The sequence below is a fragment of the Plecotus auritus genome, assembly GCF_963455305.1.
Source record: "Plecotus auritus genome assembly, chromosome: 7".
Classification (NCBI taxonomy): Eukaryota; Metazoa; Chordata; class Mammalia; order Chiroptera; family Vespertilionidae; genus Plecotus; species Plecotus auritus.
The window spans coordinates 3481426-3506964 of record NC_137774.1 but is presented as its reverse complement, the minus strand read 5'-3'; the positions used below and the strand labels follow the sequence as shown (position 1 = coordinate 3506964).

General features: G+C 54.8%; 1 protein-coding gene across 2 annotated transcripts; it reads left to right on the top strand.

Moving 5' to 3' along the window:
- The first annotated feature begins 599 nt into the window (after nt 1–599).
- UNK (unk zinc finger) lies at nt 600–25424 on the top strand. Of its 2 annotated transcripts, XM_080679481.1 has the most exons (16): nt 600–758; nt 12833–13042; nt 13399–13575; nt 13719–13849; nt 14339–14474; nt 14886–15003; nt 15706–15790; nt 16317–16459; nt 17046–17246; nt 17719–17784; nt 18430–18604; nt 19429–19530; nt 19660–19848; nt 22398–22579; nt 23075–23332; nt 24011–25424. In XM_080679481.1, exons 1-16 carry the CDS (start codon nt 655–657, stop codon nt 24164–24166), a joined length of 2433 nt encoding a protein of 810 aa, XP_080535607.1. In that variant the 5' UTR covers nt 600–654; the 3' UTR covers nt 24167–25424. The 2 variants fall into 2 exon arrangements, with proteins under 2 accessions (XP_080535607.1, XP_080535606.1); XM_080679480.1 differs by lacking the exon at nt 17719–17784 and having other exon boundaries at nt 622–758.
- The last annotated feature ends 115 nt before the right edge of the window (nt 25425–25539 follow it).

The following is a 25539-nucleotide window of genomic DNA, read 5'->3' as shown; positions in this document are numbered from 1 at the left end:
ATGGGAATAGAGTATTGTGCCGGGTAGCTCCTCTTTAGCAAAGCTTTCTCAAGCTGACTTCCAGCAGGCAGACTTTCTTACGTGCCTAGTCCCCAGTTCTGCTGCAGGAGCGAGGATGTTGGCGCAGCCCAGGCGCCTGCAGCACAAACCGAGGACACAAGATTAAGCTCTGCTAGGGGCCGGTCTCTGAACCGAGCCCAAGGTATACCAAGTCTGGAGGCGAGGTAATTATTACACTGTTGGCAGTAAAATTACACTTGAAACTGTTTCACATAAGTCATCAGGGCCTCCCTACCTCTGGGCCCCATCTACTGCAGGGGCTCCAGTTTCAAGGAAAAGTACCCCTACGAAACTGGAACCGCGTTCAGGAGAAACACGGCCGGACTGCAATTCCCAAAAGCAGTCGCGGGCCCTCAGCATCCGGGACACCGTCTGCAAGGATCCCTGGGTATTGTGGTCCGTTCCTTTGGCAGCAACCCTCTGCCGACGGTAAAATTCCAGCCGAACCGAGGACCACAACTCCCAGCAACCCTTGCTGCCATGCGGGGGGTCTTCACGTTCTCGTGGCGCGGCGCAGGCGCACTGAGTCCTCGGCGCGGACCGCGCAGACTGAATAATAAAAGGGGAGCGGCGAAGAGGCAGGAAGACAGGACCATGTCGAAGGGCCCCGGGCCCGGCGGCTCCGCAGCTTCCTCGGCGCCCCCGGCCGCTACCGCTCAGGTGCTGCAGGCACAGCCCGAGAAACCGCAGCACTACACGTACGTAGAGCCCCCCCCGCCGCGCGCGCACGCCTGACGTCAGCGGCCAGCGTGAGTCACGCGCGCAGGGAGAGCGCGAGGCGGCCTCTCCCTCCCCCCTTCCTACTCCGGCCCGGCTCAGACCGGTTCCAACCTGCTTGGGCCGGTCCCAGCTGCCTTCAACTGCCACCAACCTCTGGTCGGGCCGTGGGGCGGGAAACTGGTCCCCGCCGCCGAGTGGGGAAGGCGGGAGCTCGGGGTGCGGAGTGCACACATCTTAGGCCAGGCCTTCGAGGCCTAACTGTTCCTCAGACCGTAAACCACAGCGCCAGGCACTGGCGGGGCGATAAGAAGTCCAAGACGCGACCAGGATGCGATCCTCAGGGGCCAGCCCTGGAGCCACCTGTGAATGACGATTAGCACGAAGTCCAGGCGTTTTGTGTCCCTAAGGCCCGTATGTTTTCCACCTGCACAGTTGACCTCGCAGGGGACCCTGAGCATGATGGGGTCTTGAGTGTGTTCTCAGGCCCAACCGACATGGGGCATCAGAGGGAAAGCCCCAAATGCCGACCCTGCCCGAGTCCAGTAAGACGGGAGACCTCTTCCCGGGAACCTCCTTGTGTCTGAGTGTAGGTCCCTCTCTTTCTTCTTCCTGTGGCTTTTGAAGGCACATCAAGCAACTACCTAGTGCTAGGTGCTTTGGGAGAAAGATGAAAAGAGGCGGCCCCTCCTATTAAGCAAAATGCTGGTTTCCATTTTCCCCGATGGCCTTTGAGCGCCTCGTCCCCATGGGCTCCTGCGCGAGGTGCGTGTTTAGGAGGAGGCTGTACCTCGGGCTCGCTGCAGGTGTGGAACGTGGGGGCTTGCACGGCCCTTAAGAGCCGCCTGGGGAACCCAGAGGAGGAAGCATCTGTGGGAGCAGAACTACAAGGAGGAGCTCTGGTCACAAGTGAAACCCATTGGGGAACTGTTCTGGGATTGGGGGGCGTCCATCTGGCTTCTGGGTGAGAGTCTGCTATTGGTTGAGATCATGTGGAACTGTCTTGACGAGAGAGGCGGACTCAGGTTAACGGCCCCTTCTCTAACGGGGTGTGGCTTTGCTGGGCCTTGCTCACTGGAGTGTTCTGCAACCCTTCCCTTGTTTCGGTGACATGGTCTTACCTTAGAGAACACTGAGTAGTTGAATGTTGCGGTCAATCAGCAGTATGGTCTTGATGTGAACATCGGCAAACTTGGCCTAAAATGGGAACTTTATTCTCTCTGGTTGCTCAGATCCCGTTTTCCAGGAAAATGCCCGTAACATGTTTAGTAATGGGAGTCCGGGTTCCAGCAGCCGCCTCCTGTGTGGTGCTGTCATTGAGTATACGGAGGAGTGTGTACCTTAGACAGGCTGTCCCACCCATCGTTACGGAGCTGACCGATGAAACAAGTCAATCTGTGTAGGTCAGTGTTCGCGTCTGAGTCCGTGTCCTCATCTGTTGAAAATCTACCTTTCCATTCCTTGGTGTGGGGTAAGTGCGGAGTAACTGGGCTCGGCTCTGGAGGGGGGGTGTGTCAATCGACAGTCGTAGGGGAAACGGAAGTTTGATTGGGTGGTTGGAGATGGTAGCTGTTTCCATCTCTATTTCCTGTGACCTGTTCGTGTGTTCGTGTGTGTGTTTGTTTATATCCCCAAAAATAATAGATAGAAGTCAGCTGTCTTCCTTTATAGACTTATGGGCATTCAGAGGCTGTGATGATTGGGAAAACTTCCTTCTCTTGTCTTCCCAGGTTTGAGGAGCAGGGAGCATGAGGGCACAGATGATGACACCAATACACTTGTTGGCTCTGATTATTGTTTTTTTAAGATGAGCCCATTTGTTGTTTTGGGGAATTAGGGTTAGGATACAGGAACATTGCATTTTGATTTCCGTGTTTGCTGTAAGATTTTGAGCTGCCCAGCAATTTTTCATTCTCCCTTGCAGCATGAATTTCCAGAATTTGTTTCAATCTGAATATGGCCTTAGCTCATGTATGGATCCCGTCAACAGATAGCTATAGACCTTTTTCTTTTTAACGTTTTTTTACCTGTCAAAATTTTATTGTACGTTAATTATGTGTATTTTTTATAACTGTATTCTTTGAGGTTATGTGACATGCAATACTCTTTGCAGTAACCCGGAAGAAATTTGCATTAAAACTGAGTCCCGCTCATCCTCATGCCTTTCTGTGTTTCCCTTCCTGTGTGCCTTCTTCCCTTTATTCTTGCCCCACACAAAGTCCTAGAGTTTGAGCCCTGCTTGTTCTAAACCAAGAGAATTATTTATAACATAGTTGAAGGATAATGATTGTGTTGGCATTTTTTTAATCTCTTGAATAATCTTGATTTAAGGGAAATTTTGAAATAATCCTTTCAGCAGGCACTTGTGTTAGACCTGAGGAATCTGACCCTTTTAGAAAATGGTTATATCAGGATTTCCTCTGTTGAACAGCTCCAAGTATATGATTAGCACCCTAAAATGATAATGTGCATATGTTAGTACTCTTCCAATACAAGAGCCATGGGCTCTCCTGCTAGGTAATTTGTCTTATTTCACAAAGATTAAATTTCATCCAGGCTTATTCAGAACAAGATCATTGTTTATATTAGAAAAGTTTTATGAAACAAATTTAAGAATGGGAAATATTGGAGCAATTACATTCCAAAATATATCTGCAAATGTAGCTAACTTTGGGCTTTTTACTGTATAACAATTATATCATTGTTTTGACCCTATAAGAATCTCAAATACATTAAGTCATTTTTGGATTCTTTCACCTGCAGTTGATTCTCCAACTTATTAATGACCCGTGTTAAAGGGAATGAAATTCTAGCTCCGGGAAGGTTTCTTGGAGTTTTCTGGCCACTGGGGTATTTCCTATAGGTAGACAGAGGATGAATACTTTGTAGCTGCATTTAGCCAAGTGTGTTCCAATTTGTGACTGTTCCCTGGGCATCTTTAAACGAGGATAATGTAGTAGTGCTTCCACAGATAACTACTTTGAGGCAAATTTGTTAGTTTGTACATTATATAAATGTCACGAACTTCACTTGATTGCATCTGATTGTGTTTTAGAAAATCCAGGAAATGAACATGTCTTTAAATCATTATTGCAAATTACAAGAAAATTGTAAATATATTACTAGAGTACAACTTGTTGCACAGCAGGAGTCACTGCAAGTGTTGCTTAGCAACTTCAGCAAGAATGAGTTAAATTACCAGTAAATATTTCTGGATCTTGTTTACTTATCAAGTAGAACTAATTTCCTACAGAACTAAAATTGAGAGCTCATTGCAGCCTTCAATCAAACCCACAAAATCCCTATTAATAAGTGTGAAGTGTCCATGCTAGTGGTAGACTCAAGCTTAGTACCTAGTTGATATTTGCTATAATCTAAATTAATGATTAAAGTGAAGATTTGCTTAATGGTTAAGTTTTTTTGTTTTAATCCAGCTATGTTAGATACTAAAGAAGGCTTCCCCACAATCCATATGCATCTGCTTTGACTGGTGGTTTCTATCAACCTACAAAGACTGTGACTTATTGGTGAGGGCAGCTGGACAACTCTGAGAGCAACTTAGAGAAATCCACCTTGGGCACACTCTGTAAAGGAACTCCTTCTCTGGAAATAGCACCCCAGATAAGTGCACAAAAGCAAGACACCCTCGTGGACCTACTTCCTCCCGCTTTCAACACCCCGCTGCCTGAAGGTGAGGTCTCCTTCCTGTGTGTCTTAGAAGCCATGCGCTCCCTTAGGGAATGAGAGCCCTGCAGCAGCCAGAGCTCCGCATCTGCAGGCTTTCCTGCCGGGCTTTGCCAAAGGCTGCCTTCTCCCTGGGAGAGACTCCTGGCCAGAAGAGTGAGGGATGGAAGGGAGGTTGCCCTTCTGGTTACGTTACTTTAACTAGTGGCCTGGTTGAGGGATTATTTTCCAAGTGGGGCAATATTTGCTTAATTATCAAGTTTTGCTTGTTTGTTGGTTTTCATCTAGCTATACTTGATATTGAAGATTTTCCCACATATGCATCTTCTGTATCTTGAAATTGCAACTATGGACAGCTATGTTAATCCTTGTAGAGTGTCTTCCCTTCTTTTACCATTTTGGATGAATGTAGGGAACACTAATGTGTTACGTGGAGATGGATGTTGAATGTCATTTTCTCTGCTGTTCTTAGTCAATTGGTAAAAAGTTTAGATTGCCAAGAGTTCGGGTTCAGTATCCTTCTGGACAGTATAGCTTTATTGTTTTCTTATTGTCTAGATCAGCCGTGGGCAAACTACGGCCCGCGGGCCGGATCCGGCCCGTTCGGCTGTTCTATCCGGCCCGCGGAGCCAAAAGAGCAGAGGGTTCTCTTGCTCTCCGCTCTGCTCCTTTACTTTGAATTTATATTAGTTCACACAAACACTCCATCCATGCTTTTGTTCCAGCCCTCCGGTGCAGTTTAAGAACCCATTGTGGCCCTCGAGTCAAAAAGTTTGCCCACCCCTGGTCTAGGTACTCCATAGATTCACCCAACCAAACATCTTAAATACTTGCTTGGGCAACAGATATCTGTAGAGAAACTTGGGGTGAAATCAGTGCATATTATAATAGACTAGAGGCCCAGTGCACGGAATTCGTGCACGGGGCTCAGCCCTTGCAGCCCCGGCTACCTCCGCCGGCCCTCACAGCCTCAGCCGGCCCTCGCAGGTCCAGCTTCATCCAGAAGGTCATCCAGACGGTGGTTCTGCTGTTCAGTCTAATTAGCATATTAGCTCTTTATTATATAGATATAGGGGATATTTATGGGGTGATGGGAATGTTCTGGAATTGGTGATGGTTACACAACATGGTAAATATACTAAACACAATAATGTGCACTGTAAAATGGTGATTTTTATGTTGTGTAAATCACATCTCAATATTTTTAAGAAAGGGTTTTTTTTAAAAATCAGTGCATGTGAGTCCCTCCTAGTAGAGAGGCCTCAGAGCACATGGCCCCTCGGGGCCTGGCCGTGTCGTTCCGTATGGCACAGCCTGCAGCTTGTGAAAGCCCCGTGGCGCCCTTCCCCTCTCAGTGTCTTAGTCCTGGCGCATCCCTTCTAGTGAGGGCACTCCCGTTGTAAGTCTTTGGAGATGCTTCTGAGATGAAAAGTGAATAGTCAGCAAGTTTGAGGCTCCTGCTTGTTGGTGGCTGTACTTTAAATTGTCTCTGAATTGGCCCTGTATGGCCTAGCAATACACCGGCCCTTTCCTCCCTTGGAAAGTAAAACTAATCTTCTCACTGTAAAAAAGTGTTTTTTAATTGCCTCTGAACTGACAGCCATTATAAGAAGCAAGCGTATTTCCCCCCGTGTCTTTGTCAAATGAATTGTGTCTATCTCCTAGAGTGGGTGGGAGATAGAAGAGAAGGTGGCTGTTCTGCTAAAATGTAATAGAGTCTGTTCTTCAGGTAGTGTGATGACTGGTTTAATGTTCACATGGGCATTTAAGGGCAGGCCATGTGTTTTAGGCATTTAAAATGATATCAGTAAAAAAAAAAAAGTGATATTGGGGCTATACTATTTTAGTTCAAATAATCACAACAGGTTTTTAATTATTTCTCTATAAAATCCCTCAACTTTCACCCCTTTTTTCTTTGCCAGTGTGTAGAATTTGACAGCAGTATCGAGAGCTGATGAGGAGGAGAAGATGGAAAGGAGTCTAGCGACTTAAAAATCTCATAGCATTCTCTGTGAGGTGACTTTTCTCTGTTGGTGGCTCGATTTACCTAAGATTGAAAGAAGATGCCAAAGCCTGTGACAGTATCACCGTGTCATAGCTGAGCTTACTGAAGTGTTCCCTCCCTTTCCTAGTTCTTTATGTCACAGTTTGCTTTTTGGATTCTTAAGGCGACGCATTTGTTTCCTATTAGTGCTTGAAACACCATATGGCCACCGTAAGTCCCAACAGAATGACTTCTGAAGAGGAGGGGGAAGGCCCGTGTTCCCACCTTCCTATGAAATTTTGGCCTATTGACAAAACTACCCCCGTAGTTTTAAAGAGTATGTAAGCTTTTATTAATTTTGGTAAGAGCATTGCTATATCTTTTTGATGTCACTTTTATTGCCAAGAGGTGCTAGGCATTTATTAGCCTGTCACCTTAAGATTTGTCTAAATCAGATCTATCCAAACATAATATAAATTAGAAACCTGTACTTGTATTTTCTTATTTAAAAAAAAAAAACACACTTAAATTTTACTATTGAACTGAGAGTCCTTTATAATGAGTACATAAAGTGAATATCAAATAATCAGTAGAGTATGTTAAAGTTAACATTTCTGTTTTATTTTTAGTGACTTATTTTATGGTATTATAACTATGGCCTGTCAAACTCCCTGACGTATTCTGAACAGTTTCCAGAGTCAGTTATGCTTATTTGCTGCTACTCTTGTTTTCCCTGTAGCTCAGTTAAGAAAAACGTAGTTAAGCCCTGGCTGGTGTGGCTCATTTGGTTGAGTGTTGTTCATGCACCAAGAGGTCGACAGTTCGATTCCAGGTCAGGGCACATACCTGGGTTGTGGGCTCAATCCCCAGTAGGGGGTGTAGGAGGCAGCCAATCGATGTTCTCTCATCAGTGTTTCTCTCTCCCTCCTTCCATCTCTAAAACCAATAAAAACGTTTTAAAAAAGCGTACTGACGCCAAGGCCAGACTGTCTGGGTTTGAAGCCCAGCTCTGCCACTTAGCCGTGGGACATTGGACACATGACTTCCCTCTTTGGGTGTCAGTTTCCGGAGGATATCACTAGTACCTGTCCCATGAAGTTGTTTTAAGGATTAAGTGAGTTAATAATATATGTAAAGTGCTTAAAGCAGCGCTTGGCACTGAGCGCCATGTAAGTACTGCACTTGCCAATAACGGAACAAGGCCCACGCTAATGCTTTCACCTGCATGCCGTCTCCTTCGGCGGCCATAACCACATGCTGTCTTTGGCCCCGTGCACACTAGGGTAGATTCTTCAGTTCACAGGGCACGGGTGGGTTAGGGTTGTCTGACACCTCTCTCCGCATCCATTGTCACCTGAGTCCCCATTTTTCATCCAGCCTCCCTCAGACTGCCTGTATCTTACACAATGGATTTGTGCTGTAAACGGGTCCACTCTGCCAGGGCCAAAGACTTACGTTGTACAGAAAACACTGTACAGAATAACACATCAATTTAATTTAAATGTGATACTAAAATGTTCATCACCTTGGAAGGTTTTGCAGGCCATCTGTGATGGGACACTTAGGGACAACGGACCAGGGTTCTCAGTCCTCCCCACACGTTCTCCAGGTCAGTGGCGCGAGTGATGCTTCCAGGAACTTTCCGCAGTTTTACCAGTTGTAGGACCCTTAGGGCAAGGGAACAGTAATAGAAAGAAGGAAGCAGGGACACACAGGGCTAGTTATGTCAACATTGCAGCCTTCATGACTCCTTCGTTCTTGGGGCCAGGACAGCTCACAGGTGTGGGACCTTTCTCAGTGAAGAGTGGGTGAAGTCATTTCCCGTGAGTGGCTCCCCAGCCCTAAAGCATTTGCTTACCTAAGTGCCCATAGCACTTGTGTGGGTTCCTGTGTGTGTGCCTATGTCTGTGTTAGGGTAGTATCGTTGTTTAGGAGGTTCCTTCTGGCCTTAACCGCAGCTGCTCTTTGGCTAAAAGCCAGTTACAGGATCAAAGCCTGCCTTGAAGGTTCAGACACCCTCAGAAATTCACTAGACACATTTTATTGGCTTTCTTTGTCTGCCAGAGAGAATGTTAAACCAGGATCACTTCAGAAGATTTGGAAGCCAAATCTCTATAGCGCTTTATCAGAATTGTCCAAATATTTGCCAAGCACCAGTTTTGGCTTTATTTGGCCTCGTTTTTGGCAACTTCCACTGGTGTGGTTATTGTTACAAAATTATATCGCTTCTGGGTTATGTTTGATGTCAAAACAATGTGTATGTCCTTACAAAAATGAATTTACAACTAGTAGTAATTTACCTAAAGCTCTTCAAAACAGAGAAAAGATTTTCAACAGATTTTAAGATATTTAAGATGTATGTATGTTTATGTATGTATATACCATACACACACTTGTATAATTTAGTATTCTTAATCTAATCTGCTCTAATATCCCCCTTGAAGTTAAAAGTATTCTTCTCAAACTTAAAAATGAAGCATCTTTGATAAGCCATTAAGTATGAACTCTATGCCTGAATTTCTCTAGGAATATGTATGGGGGCAGAAAGTAGCCATTAGGGTTAATATGAATATGGAAAATAGTAGATTATAGATAAGTGTCGCTTGAGGTTGTTATGAGGATTCCACGACATAAATCTACAAAGTTTAGGAAAATGTATGGTGTTTAAAGCGTACAGTTACTATGTTGTTCACCAGCAGATGCTCTGCAGAAAATGTTTGACTATGGTGTTAATGAGCCATTAAGATCAGTGCTGAACTTCACTCCTGCTTGTGGATTTAAGCATCATCAGTCAGTTCCTTTAATTTTTGTCAGAAATAGAAGCTGAATATTCTGACATGCCCTACTACACAACAGTTTGATGGCTTAGCAGTGGTAAAGTTTTCTTGTAATTTTTTGAGTTCAGGGCTGATATTGAAATTTTTCTGAATGAGAAGAATCATTTTCAACTACTATCGTTGAACAATGAATGGCTTTGGAAATAAGCTTTTGCTGCAGACTTCATAATGTTTTTAGTGAATTCACTCCAAAATCACAAGGCAAGTAAATCATCACTTACATGCAAACTTTGTATTGCAGTAAAGTCACTTCGACAGCTAATGTTTGACACGGAAGTTGTCAAGCTGCCTAATACACTGTGCTGTCAAAAGTCACACCGAAGGTGAGATCTCCACTTGTACACACATTTACCACGGATGTGATTTCTGAACACAAACTGCAGTCCTAGCAGCAATCTTGCATCTTGGTACGAACACAAAGGAAATTTCCCTATTTCAGAATCCATTTACTTGTGCATCTGAGCAGTTTACACCAAACCTTCAAAGATGAAATATGTAAAATGTTATTACAGAATTACCCTTAACAGATGAACATTTATAATTTTGATGAAAGGAACCTCAACTTGGCAAATATTATCCCTCCCAAGTCCATTCTTATTAGTAGACCTGTATTACAAAAAAAATGTAGCCAATTATTATATTTTGAATATCATCAATAAAAAATTTGTGGAAATTTGTTTTCTCTCTTGTTATATAAGTACCTACTTAATAGCCTCAATTTGATGTCTTGACCCTCTGAGTCTAAAATACTTAACTATCTGGTCCTTTAAAGAAAACGTTTGCTGACCCTGCCCTAGAGCTGACTTTGTTGGGGAGCAGAGCAGGTCCTGGCAGCAGTGAGGCCATGGAAGCGTGTTCCAGAAGCAGTGGGGCGCTAGATGCAGATGCAGACATCAGTTGCTCGGTCCTTGTTGCCTCCACTTTCACGGTGTTGCTGTCGGGCATCTCCAATCCTTTCTGCTTATTCGGTGTGCTCACGTTCTCCCCGCCCCTCCCCCCCCCGAGAGGGGCACACTGATGGATCTGTTCAGTGAGACAGTGGAGTGGGATTTAAAGTTCAGATGGAAATGAAGATGGTAGTTGAGCATTGATTTAAGTGACATAATTCACTCACTTACTGTTAATCCCTTCTGTGTCCTCACTGTTGGTTTAGTGGGCAAGTGATTACTTTTAGATTTCAAGTAGCCTGAATTTTGCTGTTTTTTTAGAATTTCAGAAAATAAAGATGCTCCAATAATATTGAAAGTATTACTTGTTTTATTTTTAAAACTAGATTTGATTTTAAAAGTTTTGAGAGAGAAGTATTAATAGTTGGTAAAGCATTTTAGCACGATGATACATTATAATGCTATCTGTATAAAAATACTGGGAGAAAATTTACCAAAAGGCTCACATCATTAGTTGTGGGATGAAGGGTGATTTTGCCCTTTAAGTGGGCATGTTACTTCCATAATAATCTTTTACATGTATAAGTGAACCACTATTAGGATAATGAATGTGATGTTTTGGGAAGGAGTGAAAGATGGTTCTGATTTAAAGCCAGCCCCCAGTGGGGCAAGCATGAAGGCGCTGCTCAGCCAAGGGAAGCTCTGACCGGTCACAGGGCCTCCGAGCTCCGTGGTGCCCCTCTGCTGGCCGGAGTCCTGGCTCCCCCGGCAGATCTTACCTACTCGGGGCCTGAGTGGCTTCTTGACTCCCGTGGCCACAGCAGGCCTCTCAGTTGGAAGCTATAGTAGGTTCATTGGCTTTTCCCCTTGCGTGCACGGCTGTGTTCCTGGGAGATGAGAGGGGAGAATTTAGTCCTATGGCCCTGTGCCCTGTGCCCTCCCCACACCTCGGAAGATGGAGGGGGTGGCGGGTGAGTCTTCCCTCCTTGGTTAGACCCCAGGACCTGGTGGGTTTCCTGAGAGCTGGTTGAACTGAGCAGTGAGTCTCAGCCTGTTCAGTTTCTTCAATCCTGTGCTTTCAAACCTTTAAAATGAGAGATGGATCGGAGCTTAACAGAGACAGTGGTGCGTTTCCACTGATCATTTCTATTTCCCTTCAGTCCATGAAGATACAAGAGTGATTTCTCCGTGGTGGTCTCCTTGCCTTGTGGGCACTGCATTGCCCATCGGCACAAGGTGGAGAGGGTCGGGGGAGGGGACATTCGGACCCAACACTTTGGTTCCTAGGTGGTGGATGGTACGTGCCATTAGTGACTTAAGCAGAAGGTTAGACGTTTCCTGCATCTCATTAGGGCTGATTGAAGGGGGCTCTCTGCTGCCTAGACGAGGTCCTTGGGCCCCTCCCCTCCTGAGGGGCTTGTAGCAGGACCGCCTGCCCTATGCCGAGTCCCAGTTGCCTGCGCTGTGATGCTTCCCACAAGGGAGGGGGCTGGCTCTCGGGTCAGTGCTCTGCCCTGCTGGCAGCACCGTGGAGCTGCCGGCGTGTTTGTGGACGTGGCCCTTTCTGGGAGATGGTTGTTTCTTGTTACCGTCTCTCAGCACATGTCCCGTGTCCTCCAGCTGCCGGGACTGCTCTAAGCCTGGACTGTTGCTTCAGGTCAGGGAGTGCTCCTTCCATACTCGCTTCTGCACCTTCTAGAAGCATCCTCCTCCTCTCTCTCATCCAGTGCTCTCTATGGAGTATCTGTAGCTGCTTTGTTAGGGCCTGAGGGAATGAGCACAGGCTGCGCCACCTGCCTTGGGGGTGGGGGGCAAGTCTAGGAAAGCCTCCACCTGGACACGCCGAGGGAACAGATGGCTGGCTGGGTGCTTTGTAAGGGGGAGGTGGACCTGGGGCCCCCACCGGGTGGCGCATGCGAGAGGGGCTTTGGGGATGTCTTGGCTCTTACGTGCAGAGCAGAGGAGAGAGGTGAAGATTGGGAGGAAGCCAGAAGGCCAGACAGAGCCCCCAGGTGCCCAGGACAGTCAGGATGTGAGTCCCCGGCTGCGGCAGGTACACATTTGTGAGATGATCGGTCGGCCACAGGCAAGGCTGAGGGAGGTTTTCTTCAGAGGCTGCTAACGTGAACTGCCCACCCACTCACCTGGGCGGTGCTAGGAAATGTCTCTGGGACGAGGTAGGTAGGACAGTAGTAATTGAGAGGGATGCCTTGTGACCTGGGCTCTCCGCTCCAAACAGCAGCCTCCCTGGCCGTCGGCCTGGAGCCCTGGCCAGGCTGCTCCTGGGACACGGGAGGCCTCCAGCAATTGGCAGGCAGATCTGGGCAGCAGAGAACCCCGCAGGGAGTCTGCGGGAGGCTCCTCATGCTCTTGTTTGCAGCCCTTGGATGGGGAACCCGGGAGCCTTCACTAGTTACCATGGCAGACAGCTGGCTGCCGAGGGCCCTGAGGTCCCGGGTTCCCACCCTTCAGGCTGGCTTAGGACCTGGGCATCGGGAGAGGTCCACAGGCTGAAGTCCAGCCTTCGCTCTGGGGCTCTTCTGGTGTCCCCGTGAAACCAGCACCCAGAGCAGGGCCCTCGGGGGACGTGTGGCTGACGTCTTGCTGGGCAACCGGAGGCTTCATTCTCCGCTCCCGGCCCACCCCCGGGGCTCTCCCTGCAGGTACCTGAAGGAATTCCGCACGGAGCAGTGCCCGCTCTTTGTGCAACACAAATGCACGCAGCATCGGCCCTACACCTGCTTCCACTGGCACTTCGTGAACCAGCGCCGCCGCCGGTCCATCCGCCGTCGGGACGGCACGTTCAACTACAGCCCCGACGTCTACTGCACCAAGTACGACGAGGCCACGGGCCTCTGCCCGGAGGGCGACGAGTGAGTGTCTCGGCCCGCCCCCAGAAGCGCCCCGCCTCCTGGGCCAGATGTCCTAGGCCAGGCAGAGTCTGAGCAGCCAGCTCGAGGCTGCTTTGGGGGGCGCTGTTGCAGCCTGGCCCAGCGTCCTGTGGCCTGGACCTGGGGGAGGCCCCTCTCCTTTTCCCACTTGCGGGAAACCCTACCCGGGCCTTTCTCCTGCTAAGCCCAAGGGCCACATCAGAACCAAAGTGGCTCTCGCCATCAGTCACGTCCGCTCAGAGCCCAGCACATCCTGAGATGGGTACCTGGGCAGACCACCTTAATTCAGCTGCAGGGGCCACAGCTGAGTGACCCCCTCGCCCTGTTCCATGTTTCAGATGTCCATTCCTGCACAGGACCACAGGGGACACTGAGCGCAGGTACCACCTGCGCTACTACAAGACTGGAATCTGCATCCACGAGACGGACTCAAAAGGCAACTGCACCAAAAACGGCCTGCACTGCGCTTTTGCCCACGGGCCCCATGACCTCCGCTCCCCTGTCTACGACATCAGGTGGGCTGGACGCCGCGCTGGGCTGCTGGCTGTGGGCCGGGGTGGGGGCCTGGCTGCTGGCACGGCAAGTGCCACACGTGGATTGCAGGACTGGCACTCTGGTGCCTCCCGCTCATGCCCTTCCCCGTCTTCTCTCCTCCCAGAGAGCTCCAGGCCATGGAGGCCTTGCAGAACGGCCAGGCCACAGTGGAGGGCAGCATCGAGGGTCAGTCCGCTGGGGCGGCAAGCCACGCCATGATAGAGAAGATCCTCAGTGAAGAGCCGCGGTGGCAAGGTAAAGGTGGCCACCGACGCCAGGCCCCCACCAGGCGCGTCCTCACCCCGCTCTTGCCCAAAGGATCGGCTCCCCACCACCTCTGCAGGGAGGGCGTGCCCCTTCACCCCCCTTACATCTAGCCAAACAGCCCCAGGGGCACTTCGGGGGGGAGTTCCCCAGACATGCCTTGCCCTGCTGCCATCATCCCAGGAGCACCCCAGATTTCTCAGGGGCTTTCACACATGCATACTTGTGCATGTATATAAGTACGTGTGTCCCTGCACCTCCCATGGGCGCCCTTATCACCCTGTGAGCGTTATGTCCAGTGAGGGACAGCATCCTCCTGACCTCTGGCCTGGCTTATCTCAGTCTTCACTTTGGCCTGTGAAAAGGCGGCCCTGCTCATACCTCTCTCGGGAGCCTCAGCTCCTAGACCCTTCCAGTGGCTTCTCCTTTCCCTTTCCCTCCCCCCACCCCCCGCCTGACCCCTGCCTCTGGCCCGTGCAGAGACCGCTTATGTGCTGGGGAACTATAAGACGGAGCCGTGCAAGAAGCCCCCGCGGCTGTGCCGCCAGGGGTATGCCTGCCCCTACTACCACAACAGCAAGGACCGGCGGCGGAGCCCCCGGAAGCACAAATACAGGTCCTTTCCCAGGCAGGGCCGCCAGGGAGGGAGCGGGCAGGGATGGGCTCCAGCAGGGCGGCTTCCACTGCGCTCCCGGAGTCAGGGCGGCGCAGGGACAAGGCGCTGGTCAGGACAGCAGGACGGGAGCCCGCCTGGGTCCTCCCAGCATGAAAGGAGGATCTGGCGTCCGACCCTCTGAGGCCCCTTCAGCTCTAACCCAGAGGGGTGTCTGTAGGGCTGAGCCGTGGTGGAGAAAGTGTGGTGGCTGCAGGTGGCTGTCCTTGGGCCCCCGTAGTGCTCGTGGGAGGAGCTAGCTGACGGGCAGAGCTGGGCAGAGAAGCAGGGCCTGCTTCTGGTCTCTAGCTGGCATCCCTCACATCCTGATCTCTCCCTCTGGCATCCATGTGCCCCACCCTCTCGCTGGACCAGGTCGTCTCCATGTCCAAACGTGAAACACGGGGATGAGTGGGGAGACCCAGGCAAGTGCGAGAACGGAGACGCCTGCCAGTACTGCCACACCCGCACGGAGCAGCAGTTCCACCCCGAGGTGGGCCGGGGCGGGCGGGCGGCCTCACACAGCCTCTTGGGGAAGCTAGGCAGAGCCTGCCCTGACTCCATCCTGGAAGAGGGATTAGAGCCACAGGCTTCCCGACCAGCAGGGCCTAAAGGGGCCCCGCCCCTTCATTCAGCAACTTCCCTTGTTCTGAGCCACGCTCCCCACGCAGCCCTCTGCTCCCAGGCTGTTCCCCCAGGCCTCCTGACACGGAGCACGGCGCCCTGGCCATGCTGGGTTTTGCACCATGAATGGTGCACACAATCCAGATAAAAAGTAAAGCCCTGGACAGTTGTCGTGTTCCAAACCAGAGCCTGTGAGCCTGTGAGCCAGCAGCCTCCCAGGCATAGTTCCCCAGCCCCTGGCCCCATGGCCTGGCCTGGAGCCATATCCGTGTGCGAGGTCTTGTGTAGGTACATTCGGAGGTCACAGCCCTGGCCAAGACCCTGAGTGGAGAGCAGCATGGAGAGACCCCTTTGAGGGTGGGGCGGGGCTGGTTCGATCCCAGGAGGGAGGGTGCCCTCGGCATGGGGTGGCAGTGTCGGCTTCAGGAGTTTGAGCAGGAAGTTGGTAGGGAGACACCTGGGGAAGTGGAACGGGAAGGAGAAAGGAGATGGCAGTCTGACGCGCCATGCCGAGGGCACCGTGCCTGCGTCCCTGCCAAGCCTGACCGCTCTGCCTGCGCTGTCCCTGCAGATCTATAAGTCCACCAAGTGCAATGACATGCAGCAGGCGGGCAGCTGTCCCCGAGGACCTTTCTGCGCCTTCGCCCACGTAGAACGTAAGCTGCTCCCCTTGTCCGGAGGCAGTGTCCTCTCCCTGCTCCCCTCCTCCACCCTACGCAGGCTCAGGCCGGGGGGACACCCTCCAGGCCCTCTAGGCAGATGCCAGTAGCCACGCTGTGCCACACGCTTGGCAGACATCACTAGCTGAGCGTGGCCCTGCCGAGCCCTCCCTGCTGAGAGCAGGGCTGTCCCTCAAAATACAACGCTGCTCCCTTACGTCTGATTCGTGGCTGGGGCTCTAGAGTCCTACAGTTGGGGCGCAGGTCCCCGCCCTTCGGATCCCTGGGTCTGTCACCTTGGTAGCCTTACCTTGCCTCCCTGACCTCCGTTTCCTTGTCTATAAAATGGAGACTGATCTTAGCACGTCTTCATTGTGAAGACTCGCCGTTCATACAGCTTGTACACGATGCTGGTAGAGAGAAGGAAGCCTTCCCTTTACGTGCAGGGGTGCAGGGTCCTGGGAAAGAGACCCACGTGCGTGTCTGGCTCAGCGCCTCCTGACACCCGCCCCGTGTCTTGCAGAGCCGCCCCTCAGTGATGAGCTGCAGCCTTCCTCAGCCGTGTCCAGCCCCACGCAGCCGGGTCCCGTCCTGTACATGCCGTCTGCTGCCGGAGACTCGGTGCCCGTGAGCCCCTCCAGCCCGCATGCCCCTGACCTCAGCACTGTACGTGCCTGTCCAGGGGATGGGTGGGCACCTGCCTCTCACGCCCCTCACCCCTCTCAGCCTGGGTTTGGGGAGGAGGCCTTGGGCTTCTCCCCCCCCCCTTTTTTAATGTATATTTTTATTGGTTTCAGAGAGGAAGGGAGAGGGAGAGAGAAATAGAAACATCAGTGATGAGAGAGAATCATTGATCGGCTGCCTCCTGCACGCCTCCCACTGGGGATCGAGCCCACAACCCGGGCATGTGCCCTGACCGGGAATCAAACCGTGACCTCCTGGTTCATACGTCGATGCTCAACCCCTGAGCCACGCCAGTCGGGCTGGGCTTCTTCCCTTTCTGCCCCAGGGTTATCTTCTCTGTCAAAAGTGGGTGGTGGGCGGGGCTTAGTGTCCCCAGAGCCTGCGTTAGTCAGTCTGGGTAGTGCTGGTAGAGGGGACAAAGCCTTCTGTCACCCCCGCCCCCCCCCCCCCACAGTTCCTGCATGAGGTTCTGGGTCTGCTGGGTGGGTAGCTGCCCGATGGCAGGTGGAGGGCAGGCCGTGTCCTGGCCTGCGTTTTGCCCACCGGCCCGCTCCCTTCCTTCCCGCAGCTCCTCTGTAGAAACAGCGGCCTGGGCAGCCCGTCTAACCTCTGCGGCTCCCCCCCGGGCTCCGTGAGGAAGCCCCCAAACCTGGAGGGCATTGTCTTCCCTGGGGAGTCTGGCCTGGCCCCTGGCAGCTATAAGAAGGCTCCTGGCTTTGAGAGGGAAGACCAGGTGGGAGCCGAGTTCCTGAAAAATTTTAAATGCCAGGTAAGGGGTGAGCGGAAGCCCGGGGCGGTTAGCCTTCTGCTCCGTGGAGCAGCGTGACCCGCAGCTAGGAAGCCCCCTTCCTCAGCCTCCAAGACAGCAGAATGCGGAGGGCCGGCCCATTTTACAGATGAAGACGGGAAGGCTAGAGAAGCTGGCCACCCCACCCGGTGTCACAGAACTTTAAAGGAAGGGACCCCACAACCGGCCTGTTCCCTGCCCTGTGCTGCTTGATGTGGCCGTCCCTCCCTGGGCGTATCTGACGCTAGGAGTCGCCGGGAAGAGAGGCGCGGCCCCTTGGTTCCCAGGCTAGGGAAGGAGGAGGCATGAGCGGGAGAGCCAGGCAGGCGTGTGGAGGGGAGTGCAGGTGTGTGTCCTGCAGCCTCTGAGCCACGGCAGGGGGTGATGCTGGAGGACTCCTGGGCTCAGGCCCTCCACAGCACCACATTCATCTCCTGCTCTCTGACTTTCTCAGGCCAAGTTAAAACCCCACTCCCTAGAGCCCAGGAGTCAAGAGCAGCCTCTGCTTCAGCCCAAACAGGTACCAATCCTCAGCCCCCTTCCGGCAGCTGCTGTGGCCAGGCCGGGCCCACAGCCCCAGGAGGCTACAGAGAGCGGGAGGCATGCTTTCCCCCAAGTTGAGGGCAGGACTAAGGTGGGGCACCAGCCCCAATCCAGACAGGGTGGGTCAGGCCCTAGAGCCCCTCACCTCCTAGTCCAGGGGTGGGCAAACTACAGCCCGCAGGCCGGATCCGGCTGTTCTATCCGGTTCTCTTGCTCTCCCCTCTGCTCCTTTACTTTGAATTTATATTAGTTCACACAAACACTCCATCCATGCTTTTGTTCCGGCCCTCCGGTCCAGTTTAAGAACCCATTGTGGCCCTCGAGTCAAAAAGTTTGCCCACGGCTGTGACCTGGTCACTCATCAGTCAGTCAAAAAAATACTTACTGAGTGTCGACACTGCCAGGCACTGGGCTCCCTTCTCCCTTCCCCTATGCACGATTGTAGGGGTGAGTGGCCCTGTAACCTCCAACCTTCCAACTACGTGTTGAGTGGGTGGGGCCCCATCTGGCCTGGGGGCAGCCAGACGAGGGCTGATGCCCCGTTTCCTTCCGCCGCACCCAGCACCCGGCCGGGGCCTCCTGGGTGGGCATCTCATTGCCTCTCTTCGCTCTCTCGTTGCAGGACATGCTGGGCATCCTCCCCGTGGGCAGCCCCCTGACCTCAAGCATCTCTTCTAGTATCACCTCCAGCCTGGCAGCCACTCCCCCCAGCCCTGCGGGCACCAGCAGCATCCCCGGCATGAACGCAAATGCTCTGCCCTTCTACCCCACCAGTGACACGGTAGAGTCGGTCATAGGTAATTAGGCCGTTTCTGTTGCCAAGTCCAGGCCTGGATCTGGACTCGGAGGCGCTAGGTCTCCGGAGTGAGACTCCGGCTTTAGACATCCGACGGGATCGGAGGGCAGGCACGCTGGGCCTCTGAGCTAAAGAGGAGACGGGCCCACCGTGCTGGGCCAGGACCGGCCCTGGGAGCCCCGACGCCCCTTCCCCTGGGCCAGTGTGTCTCCTTCCACGTGTGTGCTGCTCGCCCACTCCCTCGCAACTGCGTTTCCTTGTGCAGTGGAGGAGCTGCACCGTGTCCTCGGGGCCCCGGCCCTCGAAGCCACGGCTCTCCCCCCGCAGCACTCACTGAGGGGCGCCACTTGGTGCCCGGTCCCCGTGTAGAGGCGGGGGTTCCAGACCTGAACACATCAAGGAGGGACACTGTTCCGCCCCCCGGGCCAGTCAGCAGAGGGTAGAGCACATGTGTCGAGCACCTCCTTTGCGTTAGCACTGAAGGCCCAGAGACGAGCCTGCCCTCAGTAGCTCAGATGAGACGTGGGAACCCCAACATCAGGAGGCAGGACCGACTCCCCTGGGGGTGTCCAGGAAGGCCTCAGAAAGGAGACCATGGAGCTGCACTTGCTAGGCAGACAGCGTCGGGGCTCGTGTGACAGAAGCAGCCCAGCCCCGGGCAGAGGCTCGAGAGAGGACGGTCCAGTGGGACTTGAGCGTGAAGATGAGGCGGGGGCAGGAGAGGAGGTGGTAAAGGGCAGGTGGGTTCAAGCGGCGAGGCCTGGAGCTGGGGGTTGTGTGTCCCGGGCGGCTGGCAGGCTCAGACCCTGATCGTTCCGCTCCTAGAGTCTGCTCTGGATGACCTGGACCTCAACGAGTTTGGGGTGGCCGCCCTGGAGAAGACTTTCGATAGCAGCGCCGTGCCCCCCCCGGGCAGCATCACCATCGGTACTGGGCTACGGGTGGAGGGCTCCGGGGGTCCGTCTGGCCCAGGGTGGGTCGATGGAGCAGTGCCCTACTTGGCATGGCCCCACGTGGCTTCCCTGCCTCACCTGGCCCTCCCGGCCTCTCTTGCAGGCGGCAGCTTGCTGCAGAGCTCTGCGCCCGTGAACATCCCGGGCTCCTTGGGCAGTTCCGCCTCCTTCCACTCGGCATCCCCGTCCCCTCCCGTTAGCCTCTCTTCACATTTCCTGCAGCAGCCCCAGGGCCACCTGAGCCAGTCCGAAAACACATTTTTGGGGACCTCCGCGTCACATGGATCTTTGGGTAAGAAGGGATGGGGCTCACTGAGACCTGGGCCAGGAACTGGGCTTTGGAGAATGCCTTTGTCCAGGGCTGGAGACCCTGCAGAGGGGAGGTTAGAGCAGGGCTCTGGGCTGGGAGGTGCGTCAGGCCCCGGTCCCAGGCCTCCCTTAGCTGTGTGACCCTGGACAGGTGACTCAGTCTCTCTGCCTTAGTTTCTTGTGCTGTAAAATGGATATAGTGGCAGCACGCAGCTCACATGGTGGTTGTGAGGCCTGAGTGAAGTGTGAGGCACAGGGCCAGTGCGCAGTGAGAAGCGGCTCAGAGCCGCCAGGGCCTGGTCTGCTCCTCATGTCAGTGTGGCAGTTCTGCCCAGGCACCCGGGGCTCCGGAGGCAGGCTCACGACAGCCGGTCACGGCCGCCTGTCCCAGGTCATGGCCGCCTGTCCCAGGTCACGGCCGCCTGTCCCAGGTCACGGCCGCCCGTCCCAGGTCATGGCCGCCCGTCCCAGGTCACGGCCGCCCGTCCCAGGTCACGGCCGCCCATCCCAGGTCACGGCCGCCCGTCCCAGGTCACGGCCGCCTGTCCCAGGTGGCTCACAACAGCCGGTCACGGCCGCCTGTCCCAGGAGGCTCACAACAGCCGGTCACGGCCGCCTGTCCCAGGAGGCCAAGGGAGAGGTCTGATCGGCTCAGCCCTGGCTCAGCGTGGCCTTCCTGGCAGGCAGAGGCACCAGGGAGACCCTGCTCCAGGCCCGAAGGCCATTGACTGGACTGGGGGTTCGGGAAGGCAGGGCCAGGCATAGTGGTCGGGGGTGCGTGCAGACCTGTGGCTCCGCTACCTGCCACGTGTAGGAACGCGAGTATTCACCGAGGTAACAGCCAAACCAGTGACAAGCAGAGACCAACCTACTGCCTCTCCATAAATAGCAGCTGCTACTTCCCCGCCCCCCGCAGCTCTTCAAGCTCAGAAAACCCCCTCCCCGGAGGGTGCTGGGCACCCTGCGCACCCTGGGCCCCGAACTCTGACCCGGTTTGGAACCTTCCCTCATCTCACTGCAGAGGTCAGGGCGGCACAGTGATTTCTTAGCACCTTTTCAGTTCGTTCGTTTGTGTCTTTTATTTTTCAGTTCGTTGACGTTCAGTTATTTTGTACTGGTTTCAGGTGTACAGCGTAGTGGCTGACAGTCATGTACCTTACAAGGTGCCCCGATGTCCCGGCCGGCACCGGGCAGTTGTTCCAGTCTCCTGGACCACATGCCCTGCGCGTGCTTTGCCTCCCCAAGCACCTGCAGTTAGAAGGTGTCTGTTCTGGTCTGTTCTGTGTTGACACTGTCAGCCTCGGATGCTCAGCCTCCTATTTGTCTGACTTGTCCCTTGTTCTGAAGGCCAGCAGCTTGCTCACTGGCCACCCATCCCTTCCTTCCCCGGGCGGTCGCTGAACAGTTTTATAGGTACAGTGTGAGCTGGACAGTCCCTGCTGGCATGGCGCCATGGCCCTGGGGGAGGCAGGGGAAAGGCATGAGGTCATACTTAGAGCAGCTGTGTGGAGTCAGAGGGCTTGGCCTGGGATTCAGAATAAGAGAGGAACCTCACCGAGAGGTCCAGAGGGCCCTCTGGGGAGAGGGGGGGAGGGGCCAGGGGAGATGAATGGCGATGGAAAAAATTTAAATAAAATATTTTTACGAAGAGGGCCCTCTCTGAGGAGTGGCTGCTCTCCGAGAGAGCCAGTGAGCCGAGTATGGAGGAGAGGCAGGCGGGGCAGCGCTTGCTGCCGGGATGTGTGTCGGCGCGGTGATGCTGGTCCCCGCCTCGGAGAGGCAGGACACGCCGTCATGTTGCGGGCGCACTGGTGTTGCTTGGAGAACACTGTCTTAACTCCATTTGGTTCCAGAAAACCCTGGCTGGATTAGTGGGAAAGGAGGCAAGAAAGGAGTCCCTAGAATAATGGGGGGCAGGAGGAGGCCAGAGGTAGCTCTGGGTCCTGCTCTGGAAGCTAGGGCTGCCCCGAGGGCCCCGGAGCAGGGCAGTGCCAGCCAGTGTCCAGTGGACAGGTGAGTGGGGGAGGAGCGTGAGTGTGCCGCCTCGCAGACTGGAAAGGGGGCCGTGGGAGTTAAGCAGCCCGTGTCCTGGCCTCCATTTACTGCCCTAAAGCGGGGGTGGCCCCGGGCTCCGGCTCTGCCTGCTCCACAGCTCTGCCGTCCTCTGAGGCCTGGCCTGTCTTTTCCCCTGACGCCCCTCCCGGCCCTCACCCCGGGCGCATGAAGGCTCCCTCCGTGCAGCCGGAAGTGCCCGCCGCAGATGAGCACCTTCCCAGGCTGCTCTCCCTGCAGCGCTCCCCAGGGCCGAGTCACCCCATCCTACAGATGAGGATGTCGAGACTACTCACAGTTTAAGTGGCAGCTGATGAGTAGCCGTTGTCATCACAGTAGATCTGACTCAACTGCAGCACCGACAGGTCCCCGCCAGACTCTCCAGCCTGGCACCGGCAGGCCTGGCACAGCGGCCCCTGGGAGCCCTGGCAGGGCCGGGCGGGCCTCAGAGCGCTGAACGTCCTCCCCTCCCCGGGACAGGTCTGAATGGCATGAACAGCAGCATCTGGGAGCACTTTGCCTCTGGAAGCTTCTCCCCAGGCACATCCCCTGCCTTCCTGTCAGGACCGGGGGCTGCCGAGCTGGCCCGGCTTCGGCAGGAGCTTGAGGAAGCGAACGGCACCATCAAGCAGTGGGAGGAGTCCTGGAAGCAGGCCAAGCAGGTATGGGCCCAGGGCCTGGTGGCATCCCGCTCGGGTCCCTCACACAGGGCCCAGGGGGTGGGAGGCCGGCGGTCCTGGAGGACAGAGCAGAAACCTGGTTTTGTTCTCCTTCCCCCTGGCAGGAGCCTGGGTGGCTGGTGCCCCAGACCCGGAGCTCTGGGCTGTTCACGGGGTCTGGCCCCAGCACCACGTGGCCTCTCCTGAGAAGCCCTGACTCCAGGGCTCACATCCAGGTTCTAGGTTCTGAGCTGGGCCCTCTGTCCGGGGCAGCCGTTCTGGGCCCAGCCCTCTTCCCTGCCCACGGAGGGTCTCCTGCAGGTGCTGAACCTCCCTTCTCGGCAGGCAGCGTCAGCTTCCTCCCTGCCCCTCCCCAGACAGCCGACCCGGCTCCCTGGCGGGCCCCGCAGCCAGTGGCTCATTCAGGCTCCCAGAACTCCGCTCCCAGGGGACGGGGCAGGGGCCACCGTGACCAGGTGCTGCGTGTTTGGCCCACAGGCTTGTGATGCCTGGAAGAAGGAGGCAGAGGAGGCTGGTGAGCGGGCCAGTGCGGCAGGCGCCGAGTGTGAGTTGGCCCGGGAGCAGCGGGACGCGTTGGAGGTGCAGGTGCAGAAGCTGCGGGAGGAGCTAGAGCGGCTGCACTCGGGGCCCGACCCGCAGGCCCTGCCCGCCTTCTCCGACCTGGAGGCCCTCTCACTCTCCACCCTCTACTCCCTCCAAAAGCAGCTGCGGGCCCGCCTAGAGCAAGTGGACAAGGTCAGCCCAGGAGGTCAGGGGAACCCTGGGTGGGGGGATCAGAGGCCACAGCCAGTGTTTGGACGCTGGTGGGTCCTCACTGCTCCAGGGATGCCATCCTGCTGGAGGGGAGCTAGGAAGGGAATGTCACTCACCGGGGAGGGAGAAAGCGGGAGGTGGGTCCGCGCCCACCCCAGCACTTTTGAGGGCAGGCGCTGGCCTAAGTCACTTCCTGATGGCTTCTCCTCTGAGCTCTGCACCAACCAGCAGACGTTCCAGAATGGGGAGGTCCCCTGGCTGCATCCCGCGGCGCACAGAGGATGGGGGGTGGGGGAAGGGGGTCCTGGAGAACCTCACAGGTGGCCATGCACCCGCAGGGCTGTCTGCCCTCTCCAGGCCCCATAGTTCTCGTTTGGGGACCTAGGGTCACTGCAAGATCAGAGCGAGGAAAAGCCTGCGGGATGGGGCTGCGGAGCAGCTTGGCCCTCCCTCCCCCGGGCTCCGACTCCCCCACTCAGCCCACAGCCAGAGGAAATTCGCCGTCTTGAGATGATGTGAATGGCCTGACCCTGACCCTGACTTGTCAGCCTCGTGCGCACCGTGCCTCAGTTTCCTCCTCCCACAGGGCTGACGTGAGAGTTAGGGAACCTTGTCCGACCCAAGGCCAGGCCAGTGACCGCGATGTCACTTTGCCCGCAGGCCGTGTTCCACATGCAGTCGGTGAAATGCCTTAAGTGTCAGGAGCAGAACCGGGCGGTGCTGCCGTGCCAACATGCCGTGCTGTGCGAGCTGTGTGCCGAGGGCAGCGAGTGCCCCGTCTGCCAGCCAGGCCGGGCCCACGCCCTCCAGTCGTGACCCTGCAGGCCCGGCCCCGGCCTGGCTCACATCTCCCCACCTAGGACTTTTTAAAGTATATATATATATATATATATATATGTATGTATGTATGTATGTATGTATATGTATATGTATATGATTATGTATATGTATACATCTCCGTGCGTGTGCAGGTATGCGTGGGCGACCAGTGTGACAGTGTCTGTGTGTATATCTGTGTGTAGATATAGACACACACTTTAAACAGACTTATCAAGCACTTTTTAAAAGAAGAAACTATTTTGCAGTCCTCCCCGGCCCACTCCCACCTCCCCCTCCCTCTTCTCCCACCGCCTTCCGGCAGGGAGTCCAGAGTCCGTTTCTGTCTCTTTTATATGTAGGACTAACTATTTTTAACTTTTTCTTGGGGCCTGAGCAAGACAGGTGGGAAGCTGGAAGGGGCCCAGGGGAGAGGGGAGGCCTTCAGGGCAGGCCCTGTTCCCCCGCCTCCTAGGACAGGGCCAGGGGCTTGGAGGCCCTGCGAGACCTCCTTCCGGCTGTGGGGCCTGAGGGGAGTGCTGGGGTCCAGGCAGCCGGCTCCTGGTTTACCAAATGCATCTTCAGCTCGGGGCTAGCCCCGCTCCCAACCCAGGCCCTTGAAGCCCGCGAGGGTCAAGGCCCGGGAGCTGTACCCTCAGGTTCCTGAGGCAGGGGGTCTGCCTCAGTCCTCCCCCGGTTCCCAGAGCAGCCTCCCTGGCCCCACGGCCACCTACCAGGCTGGCACTGCCCTCCCGTCACCCCCTGCTGCCTTCAGCTGTCCCCCCTTCTGGCACAGCCAATGCTCTCGCCCCCTCCCTGTGGCAGCTAGCAGGGCAATTGGTGGGGAGGAGCTGCGGACGAGGACCAGGGGGCTCAGGCCCTGCCCTCCCTCTGCCAGGAGGGGCTCCGAATGCATTCCTTGGTGCTCTCTGAGTGCAGCTGACGTCCTGCCGCTTTGGCACGGACGCCGTGTGCATGTGTGTGCGTGCCTGTCCGATGTACAGTGTGTCTTAGCTTCCATTTTAAAATTGTTCTGTACAGACAGATGCAGCGGGGTGGAGGGCGGAGTGGCGGAGGGCAGCCACCCCGCTGCCGGCGCTGGGTGTCTGGGGTGGGAGCAGGAGCGCCGCAAGGCTCTGGCCCCAGCCCCCCTTGTGCTCAGCACGAAAGGGCTTTCAATGAATTAAGTGAAAACTTTCTTTTTTTACAAAAATGCAAAAATCAACAAAGCTCCAAACCTATTGGAAATAAAAAATGAACTTGCAATGGTAGCTTGTTTGCATGGGGCGAGGGCAGTGGGGTCCCAGATGAGGGCCTCTGGACGAAGGGGTGGGCAGCTCAGCTGTGCCTGCCCGGGCCCTGGCCCCACCTGG

Bases quoted from the DNA above. Each gene is read 5' to 3' on its own strand.
- UNK (XM_080679481.1), top strand. From the start codon at position 655: ATGTCGAAGGGCCCCGGGCCCGGCGGCTCCGCAGCTTCCTCGGCGCCC. The intron at 18,605-19,428 runs GTAATTAGGCCG...TTCCGCTCCTAG, and splicing joins CACGGTAGAGTCGGTCATAG to AGTCTGCTCTGGATGACCTG. The intron at 22,580-23,074 runs GTATGGGCCCAG...TTTGGCCCACAG, and splicing joins CCTGGAAGCAGGCCAAGCAG to GCTTGTGATGCCTGGAAGAA.